Raw genomic sequence first — 24593 nt, 5'->3', positions numbered from 1 at the left:
TCTTTGGCAACCATGGCCGGAAATAACGGTAGTGACCGACTCCTCGCTCGCAGGGTGGGGAGCCCACACCAACGAGCTGACAATCAGCGGTCGTTGGTCTCCATCGGAATCCAAACTACATATCAGTCTTTTGGAGCTGAGGGCAACCAGACTAGCACTGAAGGCCTTTCTGCCCTCTGTATGCGGAAAGAATGTTGCGATAATGACGGACAACACAGTGGCCATGTACTACCTCAACAAGAGAGGTGGTGTAGGGTCACTACCACTGTGCAGAGAGGCAATGAAGCTCTGGTACTAGGCAATACAAGAAGGAATCTCTGTCAGCAGTTCACCTAGCCGGAGAGCAGAAAACACCGGCAGACGCTCTGAGCAGGCAGAGCACAGTCTCCCACAAGTGGGAACTAGCTCAGGAAGTCCTTCAGGAGATCTTCACCCTTTGTGGAATTCCTCAAGTGAATCTGTTTGCGACCGGTACCAACGGGAAGTGCGAACTGTACTGCTCAAGGGAATTTCCCAAAGAGGAGCTCTAGGGTACGCATTCGTGGTGACTGGGAATTTTCACTCCCAGTCCCGAATTTCCACTCCTTTACGCGTTTCCTCCAGTCCCGTCATTCCTCATGTCATCAGGAGATTGAGAAAGTTCGGGAAATCCATGATCCTAACTGCTCCGGATTGGGCCAGGAGGACGTGGTACCCGGACCTTCTGGACATGTCCATCTGCCCTCCAGTACATCTTTCACAAAGAGAGGATCTTCTCTCGCAAGAGGAAGGTCGGGTTCTCCAGCCAGAGGTCAAGACACAGCCATCACGCATGGTTTCTGAGAGGCTGAGATACAAGGGTTGGGACTTCCTGGATGATGTAATGGAGATTTGGCTTTCAGCTTGAAGGTCAGTAACCAAATCCTTGTAGCAGTGTTGTTGGAATAAATAAAGTGACTGGTGCAAGGACAAGAATGTGCATCCGTTCCAATGTGGCACTTCCGTGGTGCTTTCTTTTCTGTTGCTTTTGGCTAATCTGGGACTCCAGATTGGGGCCATAAAAAGATACCTGGCGGCGCTTTCTATTTTTAAGCGCTCCACTGAAGAGGTTTCCTACTTCAAAATACCCTTAATTGTACAATTTCCGAAGGGGCTTACTAATGTGTATCCCCCAGTCCGATTTAATGTCCCTGCTTGGGATTTAAACCTTGTTTTACAATTTCTAACATGTATCCCTTTCGAGCCTTTACATTCTTGCCTGTTAAGGCTCCTAACTTTGAAAACAGCCCTACTTATTGCATTAACATCAGCCCGCCGGGTAAGTGAGTTGCAGGCTCTTTCATGCAAGCCTCCTCACACTATTTTCTAAACCATCATTCCTACCGAAAGTAGTCTGTGACTTCCATCTGTCGCAGAAGATAATGCTACCAACTTTCTACCCTCCTCCTCATTCAGGCAAAGAGGAAGAGAGGCTGCATAGGCTAGACCCAAAAAGGGCTCTAAGCTTTTACATTGCAAGAATGGCGAAAATTCGCCACGATGATCAACTCTTTATTGGGTTGCCGGCCCCAAATTGGGCCTGGTAGTCACTAAACAAACCTTACCCAGGTGGATCACTCTGGCTATTGAAGAATGCTATGGACTTGCGGGAAAGGACCCACCGGAAGGGCTTCAAGCTCATTCCACAAGGGGCATGGCAACCTCTGCGGCTCCCCTAAGGGGTGTCCTAATAAATTACATCTGTTCAGCGGCTACTTGGTTGTCCATTCACACTTTTGTCAAGCATCTTCCACTCAAGGAGGTCTCTTTTGCTAAAGCAGTTCTCCATTCGATCCATGATTAAATTAATTGATACTCCGTCCTCCAAGGTGTCACTGCTTTGGAAGTCTGTCATAGTTGGGAGGACACAATCCATTCGAAGAACAAGTTACTTACCCTGGTGATGTTCTTTCAACTGGATGTTCCCCCTACGTATTCCTCATCGCCCCTCCCAGTTTACCCCGCTGTACAATTTATGTGTATTACACAGGGGTAGACCTGGTTAGTTCCTCGAGAAGGGGAGCAGTAAAAACAGAGCTGAAGCCAACAGCCGTTGCACGAGCTATTTAAACTGGCGATGATGTCGACGCTTGACGGAGGCCCTCGAGGGACATCAACGCCACGACATCGAGTAAAGCACCCTCTGCTGAGAATCTTTTTTTTCCAAAGCAGCAAAGCTGGCAAGATATGAATATCAAAGATGAGGAATGCGTGGGAGGAACATCCAGGCGAAAGAACGTTACCAGGGGTAAGTAACTTGTTCTACTGAAAATACCTGGAGATGGTATTCAAGAAACACTGTAGGGCCATATTAGCACTCAAAAATCAGAAGCAGGCTACTGTACTTTACTTTTTCTAGAATGATATTGGTATAATATATTTTTTGCAAGTAATAGAACAGAAGCTTATGGGTGAAATAGTTGAGTAAATCAGATGTATTATATTGATTTAATTTTATGCTCTTATTTAAAAAAATATATATTTTTTTTAGAAGTGTTTAAGGTTACATTTGTAAACCATGTATACACAAATGAAAGAAATGTATACTAGCAAAATGTAAGTTTTAACAACATATTCCTTTACAGATGGGTATGGTCTGTAAGTGGGCTTTTGCATTGGTAATGAAGAGACGCACAAAGAATTTGCAGCTTTTAGAAAATCTCATTCGCAACCTTGGAAAACTGAGGCACCTTCCATTAACCCCATATATATTGGTGGAATAAAGTGAGAAGAAAATGTCGGTGTCCATTTTATGCCCAGTATGAAGATCACTGTGCTAATTGGTTATTTTGACCTTGGGCTGGTTAGTCTTGAGTTGTTTAGTGTAGAAGCTGATGAACCCTACGTGAGGCAGTAGATGTGCAACAGAAGCATAAAAAACAATGCCCAGTGTTCCACAGGGATGCACATAATGTGTCTGCTGTGGGAAGGAACAGAAACTCTGGACTGATCAGAGAAATGTGGCTTAGTTGGATGCCCTTTCCATAAGTCCTGCAGAAAGATGCACAGCCGGCCCTTCCGTGATAGATCTGGGTCCAAAAAATGTATACCTTAGAGCAAAATATGGAAAAGGTGGGAACGCACATGGAATTCTTTTCTGTAAGTAAAGTTGTAGCCCAAGCTCTACTTGAATAGGGAACATGAGAACCTCCTCCCTTAAATAAATGCCAATGCAATTGATATCCCATGAGCCATATATGTCTAATTTAAAGCCTTCCTACTTCCAAATGCATTAAAATCAATTTACTTAAATGTGGTTATATATCTGTTGGTTCTGTGAAGTCATTGTGCACATTGGGGCTCATTACAAGTTTGCTGGTATCCTGACTGTAAATCTGCCAGGATACCAGCAAACTGAAATACTGATAGCAGCACTCGGTCCAACGGTATGACCACCAGATTACAAGTGCAGGTGTTGGCTGTAAATCCCCATTCCATGGAATCCCATTGTTGGACTCCATAGGGGATTTACCGGTGCCGGTAATACCGGTGCATTTTGCCAGTAAGGTGCCTGATTTACCTCCAGCTAATAGCTGGAGGTACGTCATGGCCACCTCACTGGCGAACTTGTAGTTGGCCGGTGCAGAAACATGCCGGTATACGTTAATACTGGCCTGTTAATTCTGCACCGGCCAACTTGTAATGAGGCCCATTGTCTTTGGCCAGCTCACAGATGCTTACTGTGCTTACCATGCTATGTTTTTAACAGGGTTTTATCGATGGAACAGCGGGAGGATCAAAGAGACCGGCTAGAGTTTGTTCAAAAGCAGTTGGCCTTGTTGACAGAGGATATGAAGAAACAAATCCAGCAAATTACAGAGGAGGTGAAATCTAAGGTATTAAGACAGCATTCCTGTCTGATCAGTGTCTTGTAGCTAAATGCTTCAAGGCAATATAATTGTATTCCTTTTTTTGCTCACTTATAAGCACATCCTCTGTTCTTGATATGTACATTTCTTCTTTCTTATCTAGTCCTTTCTGCAAAGGACAGGTGATGTAACAGAGAAATATACAACTTTGCTTGTGAGATCCCTCATTCATTACCACCAATCCATAACCCAGGTTGTGAAGGTGATACTTCCCATGAGGGCAATCCTTTACAAGGAAATTCTCCCATGCCTCTACCCCTTATTTCCCATACAGCATCGAGTGTTTTTTTTGGTCAGCTCTGAGTAAGGAGGAACCTATTTATTGAGCAACAAAATGAATAAAGAAAGTTGTGCACAGGAATGGGGAGGTTACCCAAAGGTGGCTGTTGCAGGGCCTAATTTGGAAATGGGTACAGAGTTGTGCTGTTACAAGGTCTAAACCTGAGGTTTCTTGAAGACATTCTGTTACCAATACTGGTTTAGAAATCTTTGTGGCCACAGGAAGTAAGCATTTAGAATGTAGGTAACAATACAAACTGACATAGGCCTTATAAGAAACACTATGAAGTTACCAAGCAAATGCTGCAGGATTTTGAAGACGTTGGTATATGCTTCACAAAGGCATAATTTATCATGAGAATACAGTACTGCAAAAAAAGAGAATTAATCAGTAAGATGTTCACTGGCAATATCAGCAATAGTCTCCACAGGTGAAGATAAAGAAAAAAAAACCTGACAATGTCTGAGCATGCTGTACAAAAAAGTAATCTGAGTTTTCAGTAATTCTTCAGTTTTAGCAACTGTCAAAGCCACAAGTCCTTTTATGCAAAAATGGTGGAATTAATAACTAGGGAGGGAATTGACTGATGTGGTCAACCATTCAAACAATTACAGATTCTAGTGAAGGAATTTTAATCCCACCCAATGAAGTTTAATATTGACCATTTACCAGGCACATGTGTGTCTGACGCACACTTTTCTTGAGAGCAACATTTGTACATATTGCTTTTTTTCAATCTGCTAAAAAGCCCACGTCACCAAAACAAATGCCCACTATTTTCCCCCATTTACTCCCATGATCCTCTTTTAACTCCTTTTTCGCCTATAGTTACGAATTCACTTAAGTCGCATTTTCTATCACATGGGCTAGATAAATTGGTGGTGGAATATTCCAGGTAACCTCTCACAGTGGTTAAAACTCAGAATGCTCAAGTCAGTATGGTGTTAAAACCGTTTACTACGGGTTGCCTCGAAACTCACCAGTACAAATTACAAAAGTAATCAAAAAAGGAGTGTACACCAGGCAAAAAGCAATGCAATTTATTCTGGGCTCAGTTACAGCTCTTAAAGTGAAATTCAAACAATGCAGAACAAAACTGCATAAAAAACGCTGTCAAAGTTACGCCCCAAGATGAAAACCTTTTATAATGGTACAAACTAATTAGCATCAAAACCCATTGCAGCAATAGGTCCATCCCGCAAATGAAGCTTATTGGCAAAGATGTTATTCCCCTATGGCAGGACATACATTGTCAAGAAATTATTGGGTCCCGCAAATCTTAACACACCACCCTCGACCCCCGCTGTGACGTCACAGTCCGACCCAAGGTTCTCACATCATAATGGCAAAATTAGACATTTAAAGATGACCAGCTGAACTTTATTCATCTGCCGCCAGACATCTCCACAAGTTTCCCATGGGAGTACCATTGATCATGATACCACATGAGACTTGATGTTGTGGACTTAATGTTACAGCCTAGGAACTCTTTGAGCCACACTCCAGGATGAGATGTGCTGATGGGCGATTTGAAACCACCATTGGGTATTTTGAAACTTTCAGTATACCAGTTTCCCGAACCGATATGCTGAATTATAAACTGGTCGTACAGTTGCTGCCTTCCCCCGGGACAGCCATGAACTTTGCTTCCTAACCTTGAATGTATCAAAAGCTGTTTATTTCTTTCTTCAATAGCCTGGGAATGTGTAGTTTCCAATATGCTGTCAGCTTCTACCACTGCTAATCGAATTAATAAAAGTGTGAATTTAATTTCTAGTCAACATGAACACCCAACCCTGTTTGAAGTGCCTAAATCTAATGTTATGCCCCACATACTTACCTGCAGTTTAAGCCTTATTATTTGTACATTATTTAGTTAGAACACCATCAACAAAGGGCACTTTTCCAGTCTGATGCATAACCCTTATACAGCCATCACTACAGCCCCTCTCCCCTTTTAGTGGCCTTTTCATGCAGCTAAGTTCATGCCTTTTCTCTACGCAGAACCTGCATCCCCACTACATTATCCCCCCTTTTATTGATCCATCAATAACTAACTCTTCCTCCCCCATCAGTCCCCATTTAGCTACTGTTGTTTTGGGTATCCACACTCTTCTTACTCTGGTCATATCACCCCCATCATCTTCCCAGTTTTCCAGGGGTCCTTCTATTGTTACACATCCCTGCCCATCCTTATCACATGACATCCAGAAAGCAGTATAATTGTCTAGATCATTAGGCTCTGTTGTTACCCAATCAGTATTATAATCACTCATTTTGTCCTCGGTTACAGGGTTAGTATTTTCATTTTTGCCTTTACCCTGTCAACATTCAGAGGCAGCATGAATGTTCCTCTCTTCGGGTTAGTACAAAGTCTAAACAGGGTTTTGCCAATGCAGACAGTCACAGGAAAGCCAAGCTGGTACCCAAGAGAATATGCCGGAATTAGCCAAATTGATGGAAAAAAATCAATCGAATGGGACATTTGACCGATTTCAGTCAGTACCATTGAAACGATTTTTCAAAATACCGAACACAGTGAGCGGGGGTTGCAGGGTTGTCCCCCGATCCCCATGTTTGGATTGTGGGGGTGTCCCACGCTTCCTCAGTATTGGAGGTGGGGGACGATAAAGAAGAAAAGGGAACCCTGCTCGTTGGATCCGACACGCGTTAGAGGGACGGAGCTGATGCAGCAGGGTACAGGAGAGTCAGCAGACAGTGAAAAGGTAAGTAGGGAGGGATTGGGGGGTTTATGGATGTACTTTTTGGGGGGACATGGTTGGCTGCAGTAAACACGTATTTGCAGCAAAATTGACTACAGTCAATTCCGCCGTGAACAATTCTGCCACGGTCAAACAGCCCAAATCCAATATGCCGTCCAACCAGATATTTGATTACACCCCACTAACTTAATTTATCATCTTCTCGTGGAGTGTCTGCATTTCACTTAGTGCCGCTTTCAAAGTTATGTTATGTTATATTAGACGATTTGTAAAGCGCAGCATTCACCAATGAGGTCATCAAGGCGCTAGGCAAAGAGAATGGTCAAGACAGCAAAAGGCAGAGAGCATTAGTGAAGAGGAAAGAGCAGAGTCTTAAGTTGACGACTGAAGGTAAGATGGTCCTGAACCTGGCGCAACAGAAGGGGAAGCAGATTCCACAATAATGCAGCACAGACAGAAAAAGAGCAACCACCAAAGCGGGCACGTTGAATACAAAAACAGAAATAACGAACAAAGAGGCAGAGCAGAGAGAATGGTGAGGAGTATAGCAGACGAATTTCGCCGGTAGATAGACCGGACCGCTCTTGTAAAAAGCACAATGAACTATGCACAGGGACTTAAAATTCACCCTGTTAGAAATCGGCATCCAGTGCAATGCTTTAAGGGCAGCAGATGCAGAGGAGAACAAGGGGCCCCCAGGGCCAGGCGGGCAGCTGAATTCTGTAGAACTTGAAGGCAGTGGAACAGAAATTTAGGTTGATCTAGATATAAAGAGTTATAGTAATCAATGGAGCTAGAGATGAGAGAAGAAACAACAATCGAGTGAAGGGAAATGGGGAGAAAAGGAAGAACCTTACGGAGAAAAAGTTTAAAGTGGACAGCCTGGCAGACCACTAACCTTAGGAAGAAGCAAAAGCAGCGATGAAAGTTTAAACCCCAAGTTTTTAACAACAGGCGAAAGGGTAGGAAGGGGGCCCAGCTCCGGGGGCTAGAAATCCCCCGACCAAAGGGAGGCGTCGGGCTGGGGACCGACTAAGAGAACCTCAGTTTTGTCCCCATTAAGACATAGCCAATTACATACCATCCCAGTATGGATTGCAGAAAGGCAGGAACGGCTCCCGCCGGCGGTGTCGGGTGAAGCCAGATCCAGTCACATCAGAATCTGGGTATCGTTGGCATAGGAATAGCAACGAAAACCAAAAGAATGAATCAACATAATGAATGGACGGATATAAACATTAGAGTAGACCGGAGAGCGCTGAGCCTTGGGGGACTCTGCATAGAAGAGGAAGAGCCGAAGATGTAAATGGGGAAAGGGATAGAGAATGTTCTGAAAGAAAAGAGGTGAACCACCGCAGAACTATGCCAGAGATGCCCAATTGAGAGAGCCTCTGGATCAAGATGGCATGATCTTTGGTGTCAAACGCTGCAGAGAGGTCCAGGAGGAGGAGGCCCGCCCCGGCCTGCAATCTGAGTGAGATCGTCCACTGCTGACACCAGGGCAGACACTGTGCCTTGACTAGGCCTAAAGCCAGACTGAAAGGGGTCAAGGCAACAAGAGTTTTCCAGGAACGAAGAAAGCAGAAGTGTGAAGAGCGATTCAAGCAGTTTCATCGGATACAACAAAAGAGAAATGGGACGGAAATTGTTCGGGAGAGCGGGGACAAGATTTGGCTTCTTAAGAAGAGGAATGACCATTGCGTGTTTAAGAGAAGAGGGTATAACACCAGTAGATAAAGAGACATTCACAGAAGAAGACATCAGTGAGGCAATATGAGGAGTAATCTCCTTAACGACCCTAAAAGGGATAGGGTCGGCAGAAGAAGCTGATTTAAGACGCAGCGTGGCCGCAATGGTATTGGCCTCAGAGAAAACAGGGAACTGAGACCAGAGAACAGAGGGGGTGGGAACCGGACAAACAGAAAGGAGCAAAGAGACCGAGTGCTGCGATAACGTGATTTTCTGTCGGGTAAGAGAGATTTTGTCCTGAAAAAAGGAAGATAGAGGGCAACAAAGAGAGGACGAGAGGCTAATGGATTTGGCAGAGGGGAGGGTAGACAGAGCATGAACAATTGTAAAGAGGGCTTTAGGAGCATTGGAGGCTGCTTCAATGGAAGCAGTAAAAAAGGCACACTTGGCCTCAAACAGCTAACTGGTAAGAGGCTGTAGCTCTACAGAGGGCAATCACAGCAGAGGAAGAATAATCAATTCTCCATCTGAGTTTGGCCTGGCGCCCAACGAGGCGAAGCTCAGCAAGAGAAGCCTAGAACCAGGGCTGCGAAGGACAGCTGTGAGGCTTGCAAGGCCAGAGAGGAGCCACAATATCGGCTGGAGCCGTATAAACCGTCAGCACGGAAGAGAGATCCTGCCCTTCTTCTCCAGGGGAGCCAGTGCTCTTGTCCCTCTGCATGTCAGTAAGATGGACGATTCTCCAATTTAACCGCTGTAGTCATTGCGTAGATGTCATACACCATGTCACGCATTCCCCTACATCTCCTGTGGTCCGGCGTCCTACTGGGGATTCGGCCCGGTATCCATGGAGGACACGTCTGCCATTGGGCCCCGTGCCTGCCCGAAGTACGCGCTTGCCCATACACACCGTGCCTCTGCGGCGCTTCATGGGTTCACGCGTTTGGCAGCGTCCGTGGCATTGCTGTCCTCATGCATCCTGGGGGCAGCCATGGCGCTTAATGTCAAGGTGGCATTACGGGCGCTCACGTGACCGTTTGCGCAGTATCCTACAAAGTAGAAAGCGCTCGCGCGTCGGTCACGTGATGCAAGCAGGCCGATCACGTGACCCGAAACAACAATCACATGACCAGGAAGTCAGGCATAAAAGAAGCCTGAATCCTTTTATCATTGCTTCTCAGCTGTTAATCGACTCCTGCATCCTGATTCTTCCTGTTTTTGACCATTGGATTTTGGACCTTGTTTCTGACCTTGGATTGTCTTTGGATACCCTTTTGGACTTGTTGATATCGGACTGGCTTTTGGAACTATTCTACCTTTGGACTTTGTGTACACAAATTGCCCTTTCCTCACGATTTTGATACCAGTCTTCTGTCCCTTCTTGTTTAGACCCAAGTGGTGCTTCAGGTGGACCCTGTGTATATTACGGAATTCCATCCCCTCTACTTCTACCTTTTCCATCAATCACATGGGGAACATTTAGGTAACACACAGTCACCGGCCATCCTACCGGTCAGTGCTTTGTCTCCTTATATTCCACTATTGTCACTAAACCTTGTGCATTGCAACCTAACCTCGTGCTTTCCTTTGCAGCTATCCGGGATCCGGTGTTCTCTGTTCCAGCCACCAACTGTGGCCTCAATAACCGGTCAGCAAGTGCTTACTATTTCTCTGACTGGTGCTTGGGGACGGAGGTATACTAATCCATGTGGACCTCAGATCTCGTGACAGTAGACAACAGTGTATGGTCCAAAAAATCTGCTGTCTTTCCACTTCCTGACTTGTTTTTTTTACATTTACGCGTTCTCCAAGGTAAAGAGGTGTTGCTTGTGGGAAGTCCTTTTCGTCAGTTTGCTCTGTCTGTACTCATGGTTTTATATGCTGGGATATATACCGTACTTGTGAAATTTCTTCCCCAGAATATTAGCTGTTGGGTCGTGGGTTGGCTACGGTAGTTTCCTTGTGGCTACCGCCGCTGTCGGTGGAACTTGTCTTTGATCACTGCTAGGTCGTGGGCTAGTAGCAGGAGCCTTCGTAAAGTTATCGCAGCTGTTGGTGGGGCTCGGCGTCGCCGGTTTAAAGTTCTTTTCCCCCCTCTGTTTTTATGAATGTACGGAGATGATAGGCTGTTTCTCTATTGGGTAGGCTGGGAGCAACCTTGGCTGCCGAGGGTGTTTGGGCAGCGGTGTGGGGCCTGGCTGTGGATCTTTACTCTGTGCTGTTAAGTGCTTTGTTGGCCCTTGCTTACTTGACCGTGGGCAGAGTGCAGCTGGCGGTGCGTTTGACAGAGGTGGGGCGGGGCAGCCAGGATTTGAGGAGCTGGAGCGTCCGCGGCCCACCGTGGGCTTTAGTGTCCCTCCTTAACGGGGCCAGAGGGGCTGAGCTGGATTGGCCGCGTAGTCCCCCCACTGGCTCAACGTCCGTCAGAGGTCTGCAATATTGGAGGCTTGCTGGGGCTCTAGGACGAGGTGGCACCCCGGCCGCGGGCCGGGCCCAGCCAGCGGCACGTTTGATGGGGTGGGGCTGATTTTGAGGAGCCGAAGGCTTGTGGCTCACCGCAAGCTCCAACGCTTCTTTCCCCAACGGGGTCGGAGGGGCTGGACTGAGTTTGCTGTCTGGAAGCCTGGAGGCCTCTCTGGGATTCTGAGGGGCGGCAGAAGAGGCTGGGTCGGCGTTTCTCCTACCTGGCGCTGGTGGTGCGCTTTGGCTTCTTCCCGCTCCACCTCGTTGGTGTCGGGTGGACCCTGCGAGCTGGGGAAGTTTGGCCGCACCCAGCCCCGCTCCGTCACCGCCGGCTGATTGGACGGGTTCCCAGCTGCCTCTGCTGTGCTCCGAGCTGCGGATCCCTGGTCTGCCACAGGCACCTCCCCTGGGGGCTGGGGCGCTGGTTGCTTGTCTCCTCGCTCTGCAGCCTGCTCTGTTTGGGACACACACGCCTATGAGCTGCAGAGGTTGTGACTGGGGGAGGTCTCTAAGGTGAGGATTTCCCCGAAGATCGTTCTCATCGTTGCCGTAGTGTAACGCTGTTGCGGCCTTTCTCCCGCCGACGCCGCACTGGTCAGGATGTTACTAGGTGGTGCTGAATCTGATGCCTGCTCGTATGCCAGCTCGGGGGGTTTAGATACAATATTGTGACAATTGGGGGGGGGGGGTTTGGGGGTGTATGAGACTGTTTGTTTTTTTCCAGGATATTTCTCAGGATCGGCGCAAAGCTCTCTAGTGAGCTGCCATCTTGGATGACTCTCTAGCGCCCTCTTTCCCCAGAATATTAGCAACAGTATTCGCATCAGAAAATGTACATGTTGGAGGTATAAGCACATGCATTTTGTGACGAGTAACAATTTCATGTCTTGAGGAGCTAAGTGATGATCTCCTCCAGTCGAGTTGCGTAAGGCATAGAGTGCAAGAGGCAAAGAATACAGCCATGATTTGCTGAGCATGTGAGTTCGTTTAGCCAAGTGCTCCTTTAGTAACCCATTCATTCTCTCAGCCAAACCATTTGCTTGCATCCGGTACACTGAGCATAATTTAGGTTCGAGGGGATTGGGTCCTCCGACGTATTCCATATCTATGACATGTAATCACCACAGCTGTGCTGCTTCGGAAACTTTTTCGGCGTCTGCGTCCTGCGTCGATGACGTCGATGCGCCATCGTCGAGGACCTCCACCGACGTCCGACGTCATCCGATGTGATAAGTAGGACGCACGACGCCCATAGCCTCAGTTCCGTTTTTTCCGCGAACGTGTTGCTTCGTGTTTCTCGGTTAAAACGCCTCGACTCTTTGGAGTTCTGTTCTTCTCGGTTCTTCGAACCTGTTCGTTTGTGAAAATCCTTCTGAAGATGTCTACTTCGTCTTCGACCCCGCGTCCGGGTTTCAAGAAGTGCGGGGAGTGTGGGTCCAAGATGTCGGTGACGGACTCGCACGACGCCTGCCTCTGGTGCCTCGGGGAGGCCCACGACACGGATGACTGTATCGACTGCCTGTCGCTCACGTCCAAAGCCTTACGCGAACGTAAGAAGTTGTCGGTAGGTCGGGTGTCCCAGCCCCGGAAGTCGAAGTCTGCGGGGCTTTCGACGGATGATTCGAGGGGTGACTCTCCGTGTCATCGTCGGAAGTCTCGTGGGTCTCCTTCTAGGAGTCGATCTCGCCACTCCTCAGCCTCTTCGAGGCATTCTCGGAAGCGCCGACACCGGTCGTCTTCCAGGTCCTCTTCGGAGGGCTCTGCCCGGCACGTCGCTTACCCCTCCAGCCGTGCGACGCCGGAGGAATGGGCTTCCTTCGGGAAGAAGATGTTGGCGATTCTTGAGTCGCAGGGTACTCAGCCGTCCGCGCCCCCGAGTGGGGTCGGTCGTGTGAGGTCGAGAGACACCGCTCGCAAGAGTGGTCGGCACGAGTCACGGGAGAGGTCCCGTTCGGACAAGGGGACTCGTTCTCGACGTACCCGTTCCAGGTCCCGGTCCTCGAAGCGTTCGAGACCGTGTGCACCTGTGAGGTCTTCAAAGAAGGCATCGACGTCTGTGGCGTCGAGGGCGTCGACGGGCTTTCTCGAGGCTCTGGCTCCGAGGAAGTCGTCGATGCCGTCGACGCTCAGGTCGCCGAGGGACACGCTCGGGGCTCCGGCCTCGAGGGCTGTGTCGACGCCGCCGATTCTCGAGGCGCTGCATCTGACGTCAACGCCGATTTCCTCGACGTCGACGCCGATCCTCTCGGCGCTGATGCCGGTTCTCTCGACGCTGGCGCCGATTCGCTCGACGCCATCGACGCCTTTCGTGTCGGAGGTACCCCAGGGCACGGGTGGACCCCCAAGGAAGGCTCTGGTTAAGAGCAAGCACTCTAGAGTGCCTTCTTTTCGCCACCTGGACTATATTTCTGAGGCGGATGAGGATTCTGATGGCCTGGTTCCTAGTCAGGTTCCGGATGACATTGTCTCGGGCCATAGTCAGTTTGACGAGTTGAGACAGTCACTGCATGATGCCAGTGGACTGGACACCTCTCCGGAGGTGGAGTTTTGTAGGCCTGAGCCTGGCTCTCATGCTGATTCCTCGTACCGGCGCCTTATGGCTAGGGTTTCTGAGTACTTGGGATGGTCTGCTCCCCCGGGGGAGTTTGTGCAGGATGATCTGACCGACATCCTTGATGTTGGTCCCCCAACTGACCCAGTTCTGCCGTTCCATATGGCTTTACAGAGAAGGGTGGCGGCCGCTTGGACTGCTCCGGAGAGTCTCCCGGCGGTGGGCAGATCCTTGTCGCGAAAATACCGTCCAGCCAGTGGCGACCCCTGCTACTTGACCAGGCACCCCACTCCGGAGAGTTTGGTGGTGCAGGCGGCCACGGCCCCGGCGAAGCAGGCGTCGTACCCTACCATCCGTCCTGATAGGGACGACAAACGTTTTGATGGCTGGGCGAAGAAAGTGTTTTCTTCTGGTGGTATGGCGCTTCAGGCGGCCAACTCCATTTGTGCCTTGTCGCGTTTCACGCACACTCTGTGGAACTGTGTTGCGTTAGCGGCTGAACATGTTCCCGAAGGGGATGAACGGGATGGTTTCCTTGCTATGGTCCAGGATGGTAAGGATGCCATGTGGGAGTCCGTTCAGTCGGGTTTGGACTTAGCTGAATGCGTCAGTAGGTCCATGGCGGCGAGCACCGTGATACGCAGGTTTGCGTGGTTGCGGAAGTCGGGGTTTGCGCCTGATGTGCAGTCCCGGCTCCTCAACATGCCCTTTGATGGTGAACACCTTTTTGGCAGCAAGGCTGACGAGAGCCTTGAGAGGTTGCAGACCTCAAAAGCTGCAGCGAAGTCATTGGGCGCTGCAGTTCGCCAACCTCCGCCTTTTCGTCCTAGGGGACAGCAGTGGAGGGGTGGTTCCTTTCGTTATTACTCCTCTTTCAGTAAAGCGAGAGGAGCTGGCAGTCAAAGAGGCCATCGCAGGGGTACCAGAGGTGGACGACCGGGTACCCGTGGTGCCAAGGCCGCTCGGGCAGTTGCCTCTTTCCCCTCAGGTAACGCCGCAGCCGTTCCCACTCAGTCGTGAGGCCATGTCCCATGGTTCGCCGGTTGGGGGAAGGCTGGCGCAGCATCTTGTAGAGTGGCAAGCCATTACTTCAGATGTGTGGGTTCTGGAGATCATAACCCACGGCTACTGTCTTCCTTTTCGGCACAGGCCTCGCGACAATCCACTGGGGAACCTCTCTTTGCAGAGTCCGGATCCGCTCCTTGCGCAGGAAATTCAAGCCCTGCTGGAGAAAGGCGCCATAGAACTGGTGCCTGTAGCGGAGAGGAACAAGGGATGGCATTCCCCTTATTGTTTGGTTTCGAAGAAAGACGGGGGATTGAGACCCATCATGGACTTGCGCGGTTTGAACAAACTCCTCAGGAAGGACAAGTTCAAGATGGTTACTCTCTCTCAAGTCCTCCAGGCCCTTCAGCTTCAGGACTGGTTGGTGTCACTCGACCTCAAGGATGCTTACTTCCATGTGCCGATCCATCCCAAGCACAAGAAGTACCTGAGGTTCGCGGTTGGCGACGCGCACTTTCAGTTTCGGGTCCTGCCGTTCGGATTGACCTCCGCCCCAAGGGTTTTCACCAAGCTCATGGTGGTGGTGGCAGCGCATCTCAGGCAAGGGGGGATTCACGTCTACCCCTACCTGGACGATTGGTTGATCAGGGGGAGCTCTCCCGAGCAAGTCATGGATCATCCATCGATCACCTGTCGCTCCCTTCGCAGGCTGGGCTTCTCCCTCAATTTAAAGAAGTCCCATTTGACGCCAACACAGCGGCTCCAGTACATCGGAGCAGTGCTCGACACTTCCCTGGGGCAGTGTTTTCCTCCCCAGGTGAGGGCTCTTCACATTCAGCAGATGGTGCACAAGTTTCAGCATGCCCAGACGCTCCCAGCGTTCGAGTTCTTGAGGTTGCTCGGCCTCATGGCATCCTGCATTCTTCTGGTGCCAGAGGCTCGCCTGCGGATGAGATCTTTGCAGTGGGCACTCAAGACGCAATGGTCGCAGTCCTCCGGCAGGATGTCGGACTCGATTCAGGTGCCGTCCTCGGTCGCCCGGGACCTTCTGTGGTGGGCCGTCGAAGGCAACTTGATGAAGGGGGCTCCATTTTGGCTTCCCTGGCCGAAGGTGACGATCGTGACGGATGCATCCCTCACGGGATGGGGAGCTCATGCCAACGGGCTGACAGTCAGCGGTCGTTGGTCTCCGTCGGAGTCCAGACTCCATATCAATCTGTTGGAGCTGAGGGCCGTCAGGCTAGCCCTGAAGGCTTTTCTGCCGTCTGTGCGAGGGAAGAATGTCCTGCTCCTGACGGACAACACAGTGGCCATGCACTACCTCAACAAAAAGGGGGGGCAGGGTCACTTCCTCTGTGCAGAGAGGCGATGCAGCACGAGTTCTGGGCCATCCAGCAGGAAGTTTCGATCTCGGCAGTTCATCTGGCCGGAGCCGAAAACGTGACGGCGGACGCTCTGAGCAGGCAGAGCGCGATCTCTCACGAGTGGGAGTTGGCTCAGGTGATTCTCCTGGAGATCTTCGCCCTTTGGGGGACCCCTCAAGTGGATCTCTTCGCCTCCAGTGTCAACCGGAAGTGCGAAAGGTTTTGCTCGCTGGAATTTCCTCCAAAAGGAGCCTTAGGAGACGCGTTCGTGGTGGAGTGGTCATTCCCGCTGCTGTACGCGTTTCCTCCAGTCCCCGTCATCCCGCAAGTGCTGCGGAGGTTATGGAAGTTCGGTTCCCGGATGATCCTCATTGCCCCGGCGTGGGCTCGGAGGACGTGGTACCCGGACCTTCTCGACTTATCCATCTGCCCTCCACGTCGTCTTCCCTACCGAGACGATCTGCTCTCACGGGAGGGGGGTCAGGTTCTCCATCCAGAGGTCAGATCCCTCAACCTTCACGCTTGGCTTCTGAAAGGTTGAGGTATAAGGATTGGGACCTCCCTGAGGACGTGATGGAGGTGTTGCTTTCGGCCCGAAGACCGGCAACAAAGTCTCTGTACCGTTGCCGTTGGCGTAAGTTCTGCGACTGGTGCAGGGTTCAGAATGTGGATCCTTTTGCATGTGACATCCCCATGGTTCTGTCCTTTTTACTTTCTTTGGCCCACAGGGGCTTGCAAGTGGGTACCGTTAAGGGTTACCTGGCGGCGCTGTCCATCTTTAAGCGCTCGTCTGAAGAGTGTTCTTACTTTAAAATCCCTTTGATTTCACAGTTCCTGAAAGGGCTCACTAATGTGTTCCCTCCGTCACCTTTCCTGGTGCCCGGTTGGGATTTAAACCTGGTTCTTAAGTTTCTTATGGGTGCTCCGTTTGAGCCTTTACATTCTTGCCCTTTGAGGCTGTTAACTCTGAAAACTGTGTTTTTAGTTGCGGTTACTTCTGCTCGCAGAGTGAGTGAGTTACAGGCACTTTCAGTTAAGCCTCCCTTCACTGTATTTCACAAGGACAGGGTTGTCCTTAGAGTTCGTCCTTCTTTTCTTCCGAAGGTAGTGACAGAATTTCATTTGGCCCAGAAGGTTGTTCTTCCGGCATTCTATCCTCCTCCGCATCCTGGTAAGGAAGAGGAGAGGCTCCATAGGCTTGATCCTAGGAGAGCTTTAAGCTTTTATGTTTCACGCATGTCCCGGGTCAGAGTGGATGATCAACTCTTTATTGGTTACGCTGGAAAGCGTTTGGGGCAAGCTGTGACGAAACAGACTTTGTCTCGCTGGATTATTTTGGCCATCTCGGAGTGCTACCGTTTGGCGGGTAAGGACCCACCGGCTGGCTTGCGGGCCCATTCTACCAGGGGTATGGCTGCGTCTACTGCCCTGCAGAGGGGTGTTCCTATTCGCAACATCTGTGATGCAGCCACTTGGGCTTCAGTACATACATTTGTACGTCACTATTCCCTTGATTCCATCCGAGCGCAGGATCTGGCCTTTGGCAAGGCGGTCCTTTGCTCTGCTATTTGATTGGCTATTCTACATTTTGATTCTAAATTCTTTCCCTCCTCCTTGCTTTGGCACTGCTTTGGGAGTCTGTCATAGATATGGAATACGTCGGAGGACCCAATCCCCTCGAAGAACAAGTTACTTTCTTACCTGGTAACGTTCTTTCGATGGGATGGTCCGACGACGTATTCCATATCGCTCCCGCCCTGCCTTCCCCGCTACAGAATTTCTTTTGCGATTGCAGCTTACGTTCCGCAAGGCTTTGTGTCTGACTGGCAGTTGACTTATGTCACACGTTCTGGGGGAAAAAACTACAACTGAGGCTATGGGCGTCGTGCGTCCTACTTATCACATCGGATGACGTCGGACGTCGGAGGAGGTCCTCGACGACGGCGCATCGACGTCATCGACGCAGGACGCAGACGCCGAAAAAGTTTCCGAAGCAGCACAGCTGTGGTGATTACATGTCATAGATATGGAATACGTCGTCGGACCATCCCATCGAAAGAACGTTACCAGGTAAGAAAGTAACTTGTTCTTTTATCCCCAAAAGGGCAGTTATTTCCTTGATCAAATCGTTTCCAAAGTGCTGACCATTGTCAGAACAAATTTCATTTCATTTGGGATCGCCCACCTCTGGAATACCTCCTACACCAGGAATTTAGCCGCTGAGCGGGCGTCATTATGTGCACATGGCCCAGCCTCAAGCCAACGTGAAAATGGACACCCAAACTTATGCATGTCCCCATAAGAAGTATTTGGAATGAATTGTGTCCTCCAACGTATTCCATAGCTGTGTACTTTGGAAACTTTTTCGGCAGAGGGCGTCCTGCGTCGATGGCGTCGGGTCGACGTCCCTTGAGGGCCTACGTTGAGGGCGGCATCACTGGATGTTATAAATAGGACGCACGGCACCCATAATCTCAGTTCCGTTTTTTCCGCAAACGTGTTTGCTTCAGAGACACGTCGCGCCTCGTGTATTCCTTGTGAATGTCGTCTTCTTCAACGCCTTCGACTCCGCGGTCTGGCTTCAAGACTTGGCGGGACTGCAAGTCGAAAATGTCGATTACCGACCCGCATCACATTTGTTTGTGGTGCTTGGGTGAGTCTCACAACACTGATGACTGTTCCAAATGCCAGTCGCTGACTGCTAAGGCCTTGCTGGAGCATAAGCAGAAGCTTCGGGTAGGTAGGGGTTCTAAACCCAGTAAGTCCTGTAAATCGAAGTCCAAAGGGATGTCTACCGATGAATCAAGGGATGATTCTCCGCGTCGGGAGCAACCACAGGGTTCTCGGTCCCAGAGTGGTTCCCGCCATTCGTCCTCCTCGTCTCGGCATTCTAGGAAGCGCCGTCACTGGTCACCTTCCCCGTCCTCCTCGGAGGATGGAGCCGCGGGGAAAGTGGCTTGCCCGACAAAGTCCTCGACTCCGGAGGAATGGGCAGCCTTTCGAGAGCAGATGTTAGCGATTTTTCATTCGTACCGTGGCTCGCACGCATTTTAGGCTTGGGTCCTCGACGTGACGCTCATAGGGAACCTTCGAGGTCCCGTTCGGACAAGGCTCAGGATAGTCACAAGGGACGTGCTTCCTGGTCTCTGTCCTCGTCTCCAGCGAGGCCACAGAAACCGTGTAAGGGCTCAAGGACGGTGTTGACTCTGTCGGCGCCGTGCCCGTCGGATACCGACGCTTAAGCTTTGCCTTCATTCCAGCCCTCGGCGCCATCAGCGCCGTTGTCGACGTGGACGCCGAAGCCAGCTGCGCTTTCGACGCCGAAGCCTTTGGCGCCCTCAATGCCTTCGGGGATTTTTGCCCGAAATTTATCGTTGGAGATCCCTGATACTGTGGATTCTCCAAGGAAGGTTCCTTATAAGTCTGTGCGTCCTGTGGTGGACTCCAGACCCTCTTCTATCCCGAGGCAGGGCTTTCCCTCCCTCTGGATGACATATATGAGGAGGAGGAAAGGTCAGACTTTGATATGGACCCTGTTGAAACTGAGGTGGCTCCTGTCTTTTCTGGAGACAGTCAATTGGATGAGTTGAGGCAAACACTTCATGATGCCAGTGGTTTGGACACTTCTCCGGAAGTGGTATTTGGCAGGCCTGAGCCTGGGGCTCATGCGGAGTCGTCCTACAGGAGGCTCATTGCTAGGGTCACAGAGTATCTGGGCTGGTCCAGTCCTCCTGAAGATTTTGTGCGAGATGATCTAACGGACATTTTCGATCAAGGTCCGTCCTCGGACCCGGTGTTGCCTTTTCATCTGACTTTACAGAAAAGGTTGGCGGCTGCTTGGCAGTCACCGGAATCACCGGAATCTCTTCTGGCTGTTAACAAATTGTTAACCAAAAAATACCACCCTTCCGGTAGCGACCCCAGCTACCTTTCGTCTCACCCCACTCCCGAGAGTTTGGTGGTTCAGGCAGCTACGGCCACCTCGAGGCAGACGTCGTACCCTACCATCCCTTCTGATAGGGACGACAAACGCTTCGAAGCAAAGTGTTTTCTGTGGGGGGTATGGCGTTGAAGTCTGCCAACTCCACTTGTGCCTTGGCAAGGTTTTCACACACTTTGTGGAATTGTTTCTCTTGCAGCTGAGCATGTTCCCGAAGGAGAAGAAAGGAATGGGTGCCTTGCTCTCGTGCAAGATGGCAAGAATGCCATGTGTGAATCCCTTCAGTCGGGTTTGGACATGGCCGACAGTGTTAGCCGGTCCATGGCTGCAAGCACCGTCCTACGCAGATTTGCATGGTTGCGGAAGTCTGGTTTTGCTCCGGATGTGCAAGCCCGTCTTTTGAACATGCCATTTGATGCGTGCATTTGTTTGGCAGCAAGTCTGACGAGAGACTTGAAAGGTTGCAGACCTCAAAAGCTGCTGCTAAATCTTTGAGCGCAGCTGTGCGTCAACCTCCGCCTTTTCGTTCTAGGGGACAGAGGTGGAGGGGTGGTTCTTTTCGTTACTACTCCTCCTTTGGTAAAACGAGAGGGGCCGCCAGTCAAAGGGGTCAGCCTAAAGTACCCATGGTGGTCGGGGAAATAAAGGTGCCAAAGCCGCTCAGGCAGCTACCTCTTTGCCTTCAGGTGCTGCCCCAGCCCTTCCAAAACAGTCATGAGGCCATGTCCCATGGTTCGCCGGTTGGGGGCAGACTGTCTCAGCATCTCGAAGAGTGGCGAGCCATTACTTCGGATGCGTGGGTGCTGGATACAATCACCCACGGCTACTGCCTTCCCTTCCTAAAGCGGCCTCACGACAATCCACTGGGAAATCTCTTTGAAGCTTCCGTATCCGCTCCTTGTGCAGGAAATCTTGATCCTACTAGAGAAAGGCGTTATAGAACAGGTGCCTGTAGAGGAGAGGAACAAGGGTTGGTATTCCCCTTATTTTATATTCCAAAGAAAGACAGGGATTGAGACCCATCCTGGGCTTGCATTGGTTGAACAAACTTCTCAGGAAGGACAAGTTCGGATGATCACTCTTAAGTCCTCCAGGCCCTTCAACTTCAGGATTGGTTGGTGTCTCTGGGCCTACAGGATGCTTACTCTCATGTGCCAATTCATCCCAAGTACAGAAAGTACCTGAGATTTCCGGCTAGCGAATCGCACTTTGTTTCAGGTCCTGCCATTCGGATTGACCTCCGCCCCGAGGGTCTTCACCAAGCTAATGGTGGTGGTAGCATATCTCAGGCGAGGGGGATTCACGTCTACCCCTACCTGGACGACTGGCTGATCTGTGCACGTTCTCCCGAGCAAGCATTGGATCACCTCGGTCTCACCTGCCGCTCCCTCCATAGGCTGGGCTTCTCCCTGGAATTCTCCCTCAATTTCAAGAAGTCACATCTTACACCATCCTAACAGCTCCAGTACATTGGGACTGTGTTGGACACGTCCTTGGGGAAGTGCTTGCCTCCCAAGGCGAGGGCTCATCACATTGTGCAGATCGTGGACAAGTTTCAACATGCCCAGAGTCTCCCGGCTTTCAAATTATTAATTTTGCTCGGCCTCATGGCTTCCTGTATTTTTCTAGTGCCAGAGGACAGGCTGCGAATGAGAGCCCTGCAATGGGTCCTCAAGATGCAGTGGTCGCAGTTCTCAGGCAAGATGTCGGATCAAGTTCAGTTTTCACTCTCAAATCTGAACGGGATCTGACATCTTGCCTGAAGAAGGGGGGAACCTGACGAAGGGGGAGCCGTTTTGGCAACCAGGGGCGGAGGTGACTGTAGTGACGGATGCTTCCCTCACAGGATGGAGAGCTCATGCCAACGATCTGTCTGCCAGCGGTCGTTGGTCTCTGTCGGAGTCCAGACCCCACAATAACCTGTTAGAGCTGAGGGCCATCAGGCTAGCCCTGAAGGCTTTTCTGTCATCTGTGCGGGGGAAGAGTGTCCTGATAATGACGGACAACACAGTGGCCATGCATTACCTCAACAAAAAAGGGGGGGGTTAGGGTCACTCCCACTGTGCAGAGGGGCAATGCAGCTCTGGTTCTGGGCCATCCAGTAGGGAATTTTGCTCTCGGCACTTCATCTGGCCGGAGATGAAAATGCGGCGGCAGATGCTCTGAGGAGGCAGAGCACAGTCTCTCACGAGTGGGAGTTGGCTCAGGAAGTCTTTCTGGAGATCTTCGCCCTTTGGGGAACCCCACAAGTGGATCTCTTCACCACCAGTGCCAACTGGAAGTGCGAGAGATTCTGCTCAAGGGAATTTCCTCAGAGAGGAACCTTAGGTGACGTATTTGTGGTGGATTGGTCATTCCCACTGCTGTACGCGTTTCCTTCAGTCCCCGTCATTCCTCAAGTGTTACAGAGGTTACTGAAACCTGTTCTTTCGGTTCTTCAAACCCGTTTTTTATGATGGCTTCGGCTTCTTCTACCCCGCGGTCCGGTTTTAAGAAGTGTCGGGTGTGTGGGTCCAAGATGTCGCTTACGGACAGGCATGACGCTTGCCTCTGGTGCCTCGGGGAGGACCACGATACGGATGACTGTGTTGACTGCCAATCGCACACATCGAAGGCCTTGCAGGAACGTAAGAAGAAGCTGTCAGTCGATAGGGTGGCCAAGCCCCGGAAGTCGCGTTCCACTGGTCTTTCGACGGATGATTCGAGGGGCGTCCCTCCGCATCGTCGTCGTGAGTCCGGGGGTTCTCGGTCTGGGAATCGGTCCCGCCATTCCTCTACCTCTTCCAGGCATTTCAGGAAGCGCCGTCACAGGTCACCTTCCCTGTCCTTGTCCGAGGACTCCACCCATCGGCGGGTTGCTTGTCCCAATAAGCATTCCACTCCTGAGGAATTGGATTCCTTCCGAAAGGAGATGTTGGTGATTTTCCAATCGCAGGGCTCTGGTCCATCCGCGCTGTCGAAAGATGCCAGCATGACCGTTCTAGGGACGCTGCTCGTACGCCTTCGGGCTCGAACGGTCGTCGCTACCACCTAGCGCCTTCGAGGTCCCGGTCGGACAAGGATGGTCGCTCTAGACATGCCCATTCCAGGTCCCGGTTCTCGACTCCCTCAAGACTGCAAGAACCTGTGAAGTCTTCGAAGAAGACATCGATGCCTGCGGCGCCAAGGTCGTTGACGGACTCTCTCGTGGCTCCACCTCCGAGGAAGTCGTCGACGCCATCGTCGCCCAGGCTGTCGAGAGACACACTCGGGGCTCTGCCCTCGAGGCCTGTGTCGATGCCGTTGAAGCTGTCGGCGCCATGCTCGACGTCGACGCCGATTCCATCGATGCCCTCAACGCCTTTCGACGCGGCTTTGTCGGAGGTTCCCTGTGGCACGGTGGAACCCCCCAGAAAGGCTCTGGCCAAGGCTAAACATGTCTTTGTTCCTTTTTCTGTACCCTCCTTGAGGGGTCTGAGGAAGGTGAGGTTCCTGATGACCTCCTTTCTGGTCATAGCCAACTTGAGGACCTGCGTCAGTCGTTGCACGACGCCAGTGGTCTAGACACCTCTCTGGAGGTGGAGTTTGGTAGGCCTGAGCCTGGCACGCATGCCGAGTCCTCATATCGGTGCCTGATGTCGAGGGTCACGGATTACCTGGGGTGGTGTGCCCCCCCTGGGGATTTTCAGCAGGATGACCTGACTGATATCCTCGACCAAGGTCCACCAACTGATCCGGTGCTGCCATTCCATATGGCCTTGAGAGAAGGGTGGCTGCGGCTTGGACACCTCCGGAGAGTCTCCCGGCAATGAGCAAGTCATTGCTGAAGAAATATCGCCCAGCCAGTGGCGACCCCTGTTACTTGACCACGCACCCTACTCCGGAGAGTTTGGTGGTGCAGGCGGCTACGGCCCCCTCAAAGCAGGCGTCGTACCCTACCTTCCCTCCCGATGGGGACAATAAACGTTTTGACAGCTGGGCGAAGAAGGTGTTTTCTTCAGGGGGTATGGCTCTTCAGGCAGCCAACTCCGTATGTGCCTTGTCACGTTTCATGCACACTCTGTGGAACTGTATTTCCTTAGCGGCTGAACATATTCCCGAAGGGGAGGAACGGGATGGTTTTCTTGCTATTGTGCAGGATGGCAAGGATGCCATGTGTGAGTCCGTTCGGTCGGGTCTGGACATGGTAGATTGCGTCAGCCGGTCCATGGCGGCGAGCACCGTAATGCGCAGGTTTGCGTGGTTGCGGAAGTCAGGGTTTGCTCCTGATGTGCAAGCCCGGCTCCTCAACATAACCTTTGACGGTGATCATCTTTTTGGCAGCAAAGCTGACAAGAGCCTTGAGAGGTTTCAGACCTCTAGGGGACAGCAATGGAGGGGAGGTTCCTTTCGAAATTACTCATCCTTTAGTAAATCGAGAGGAGCTGCAAGTCAAAGGGGCCACCGTAGGAGTGCCAGAGGTGGAAAACAGGGGACTCGAGGTGCCAAGGCCGCTCGGGCAGTTGCCTCTTTGCCCTCAGACACTGCAGCAGCCGCTTCAGCTCAGTCATGAGGCCATGTACCATGGTTTGCCGGTTGGGGGAAGGTTGGCGCAGCAACTTGTAGAGTGGCGGGCCATTACTTCAGATATGTGGGTTCTGTAGATCATAGCCCACGGCTACTGTCTTCCTTTCCGGCAGAGGCCTCACGACAATCCACCAGGGAATCTCTCT

At 51.0% G+C, this 24593-nt stretch overlaps 1 protein-coding gene across 3 annotated transcripts in view; it reads left to right on the top strand.

The window, feature by feature from the left end:
• The window catches only part of MFN1 (mitofusin 1), a 1384201-nt gene that overhangs the window by 831774 nt on the left and 527834 nt on the right, over window positions 1-24593 (top strand). For all 3 annotated transcript variants that reach the window (XM_069618688.1, XM_069618687.1, XM_069618686.1), the window contains one exon: window positions 3728-3854. In XM_069618688.1, coding sequence (XP_069474789.1) covers window positions 3728-3854 — 127 coding nt within the window. The remainder of the gene's footprint in view (window positions 1-3727; window positions 3855-24593) is intronic.

The sequence above is a fragment of the Ambystoma mexicanum genome, chromosome 10 (assembly GCF_040938575.1).
Source record: "Ambystoma mexicanum isolate Mex_15411 chromosome 10, UKY_AmexF1_1, whole genome shotgun sequence".
NCBI lineage: Eukaryota > Metazoa > Chordata > Amphibia > Caudata > Ambystomatidae > Ambystoma > Ambystoma mexicanum.
The sequence above is the reverse complement of the archived record's forward strand: the minus strand, read 5'-3'. Positions and strand labels throughout refer to the sequence as shown.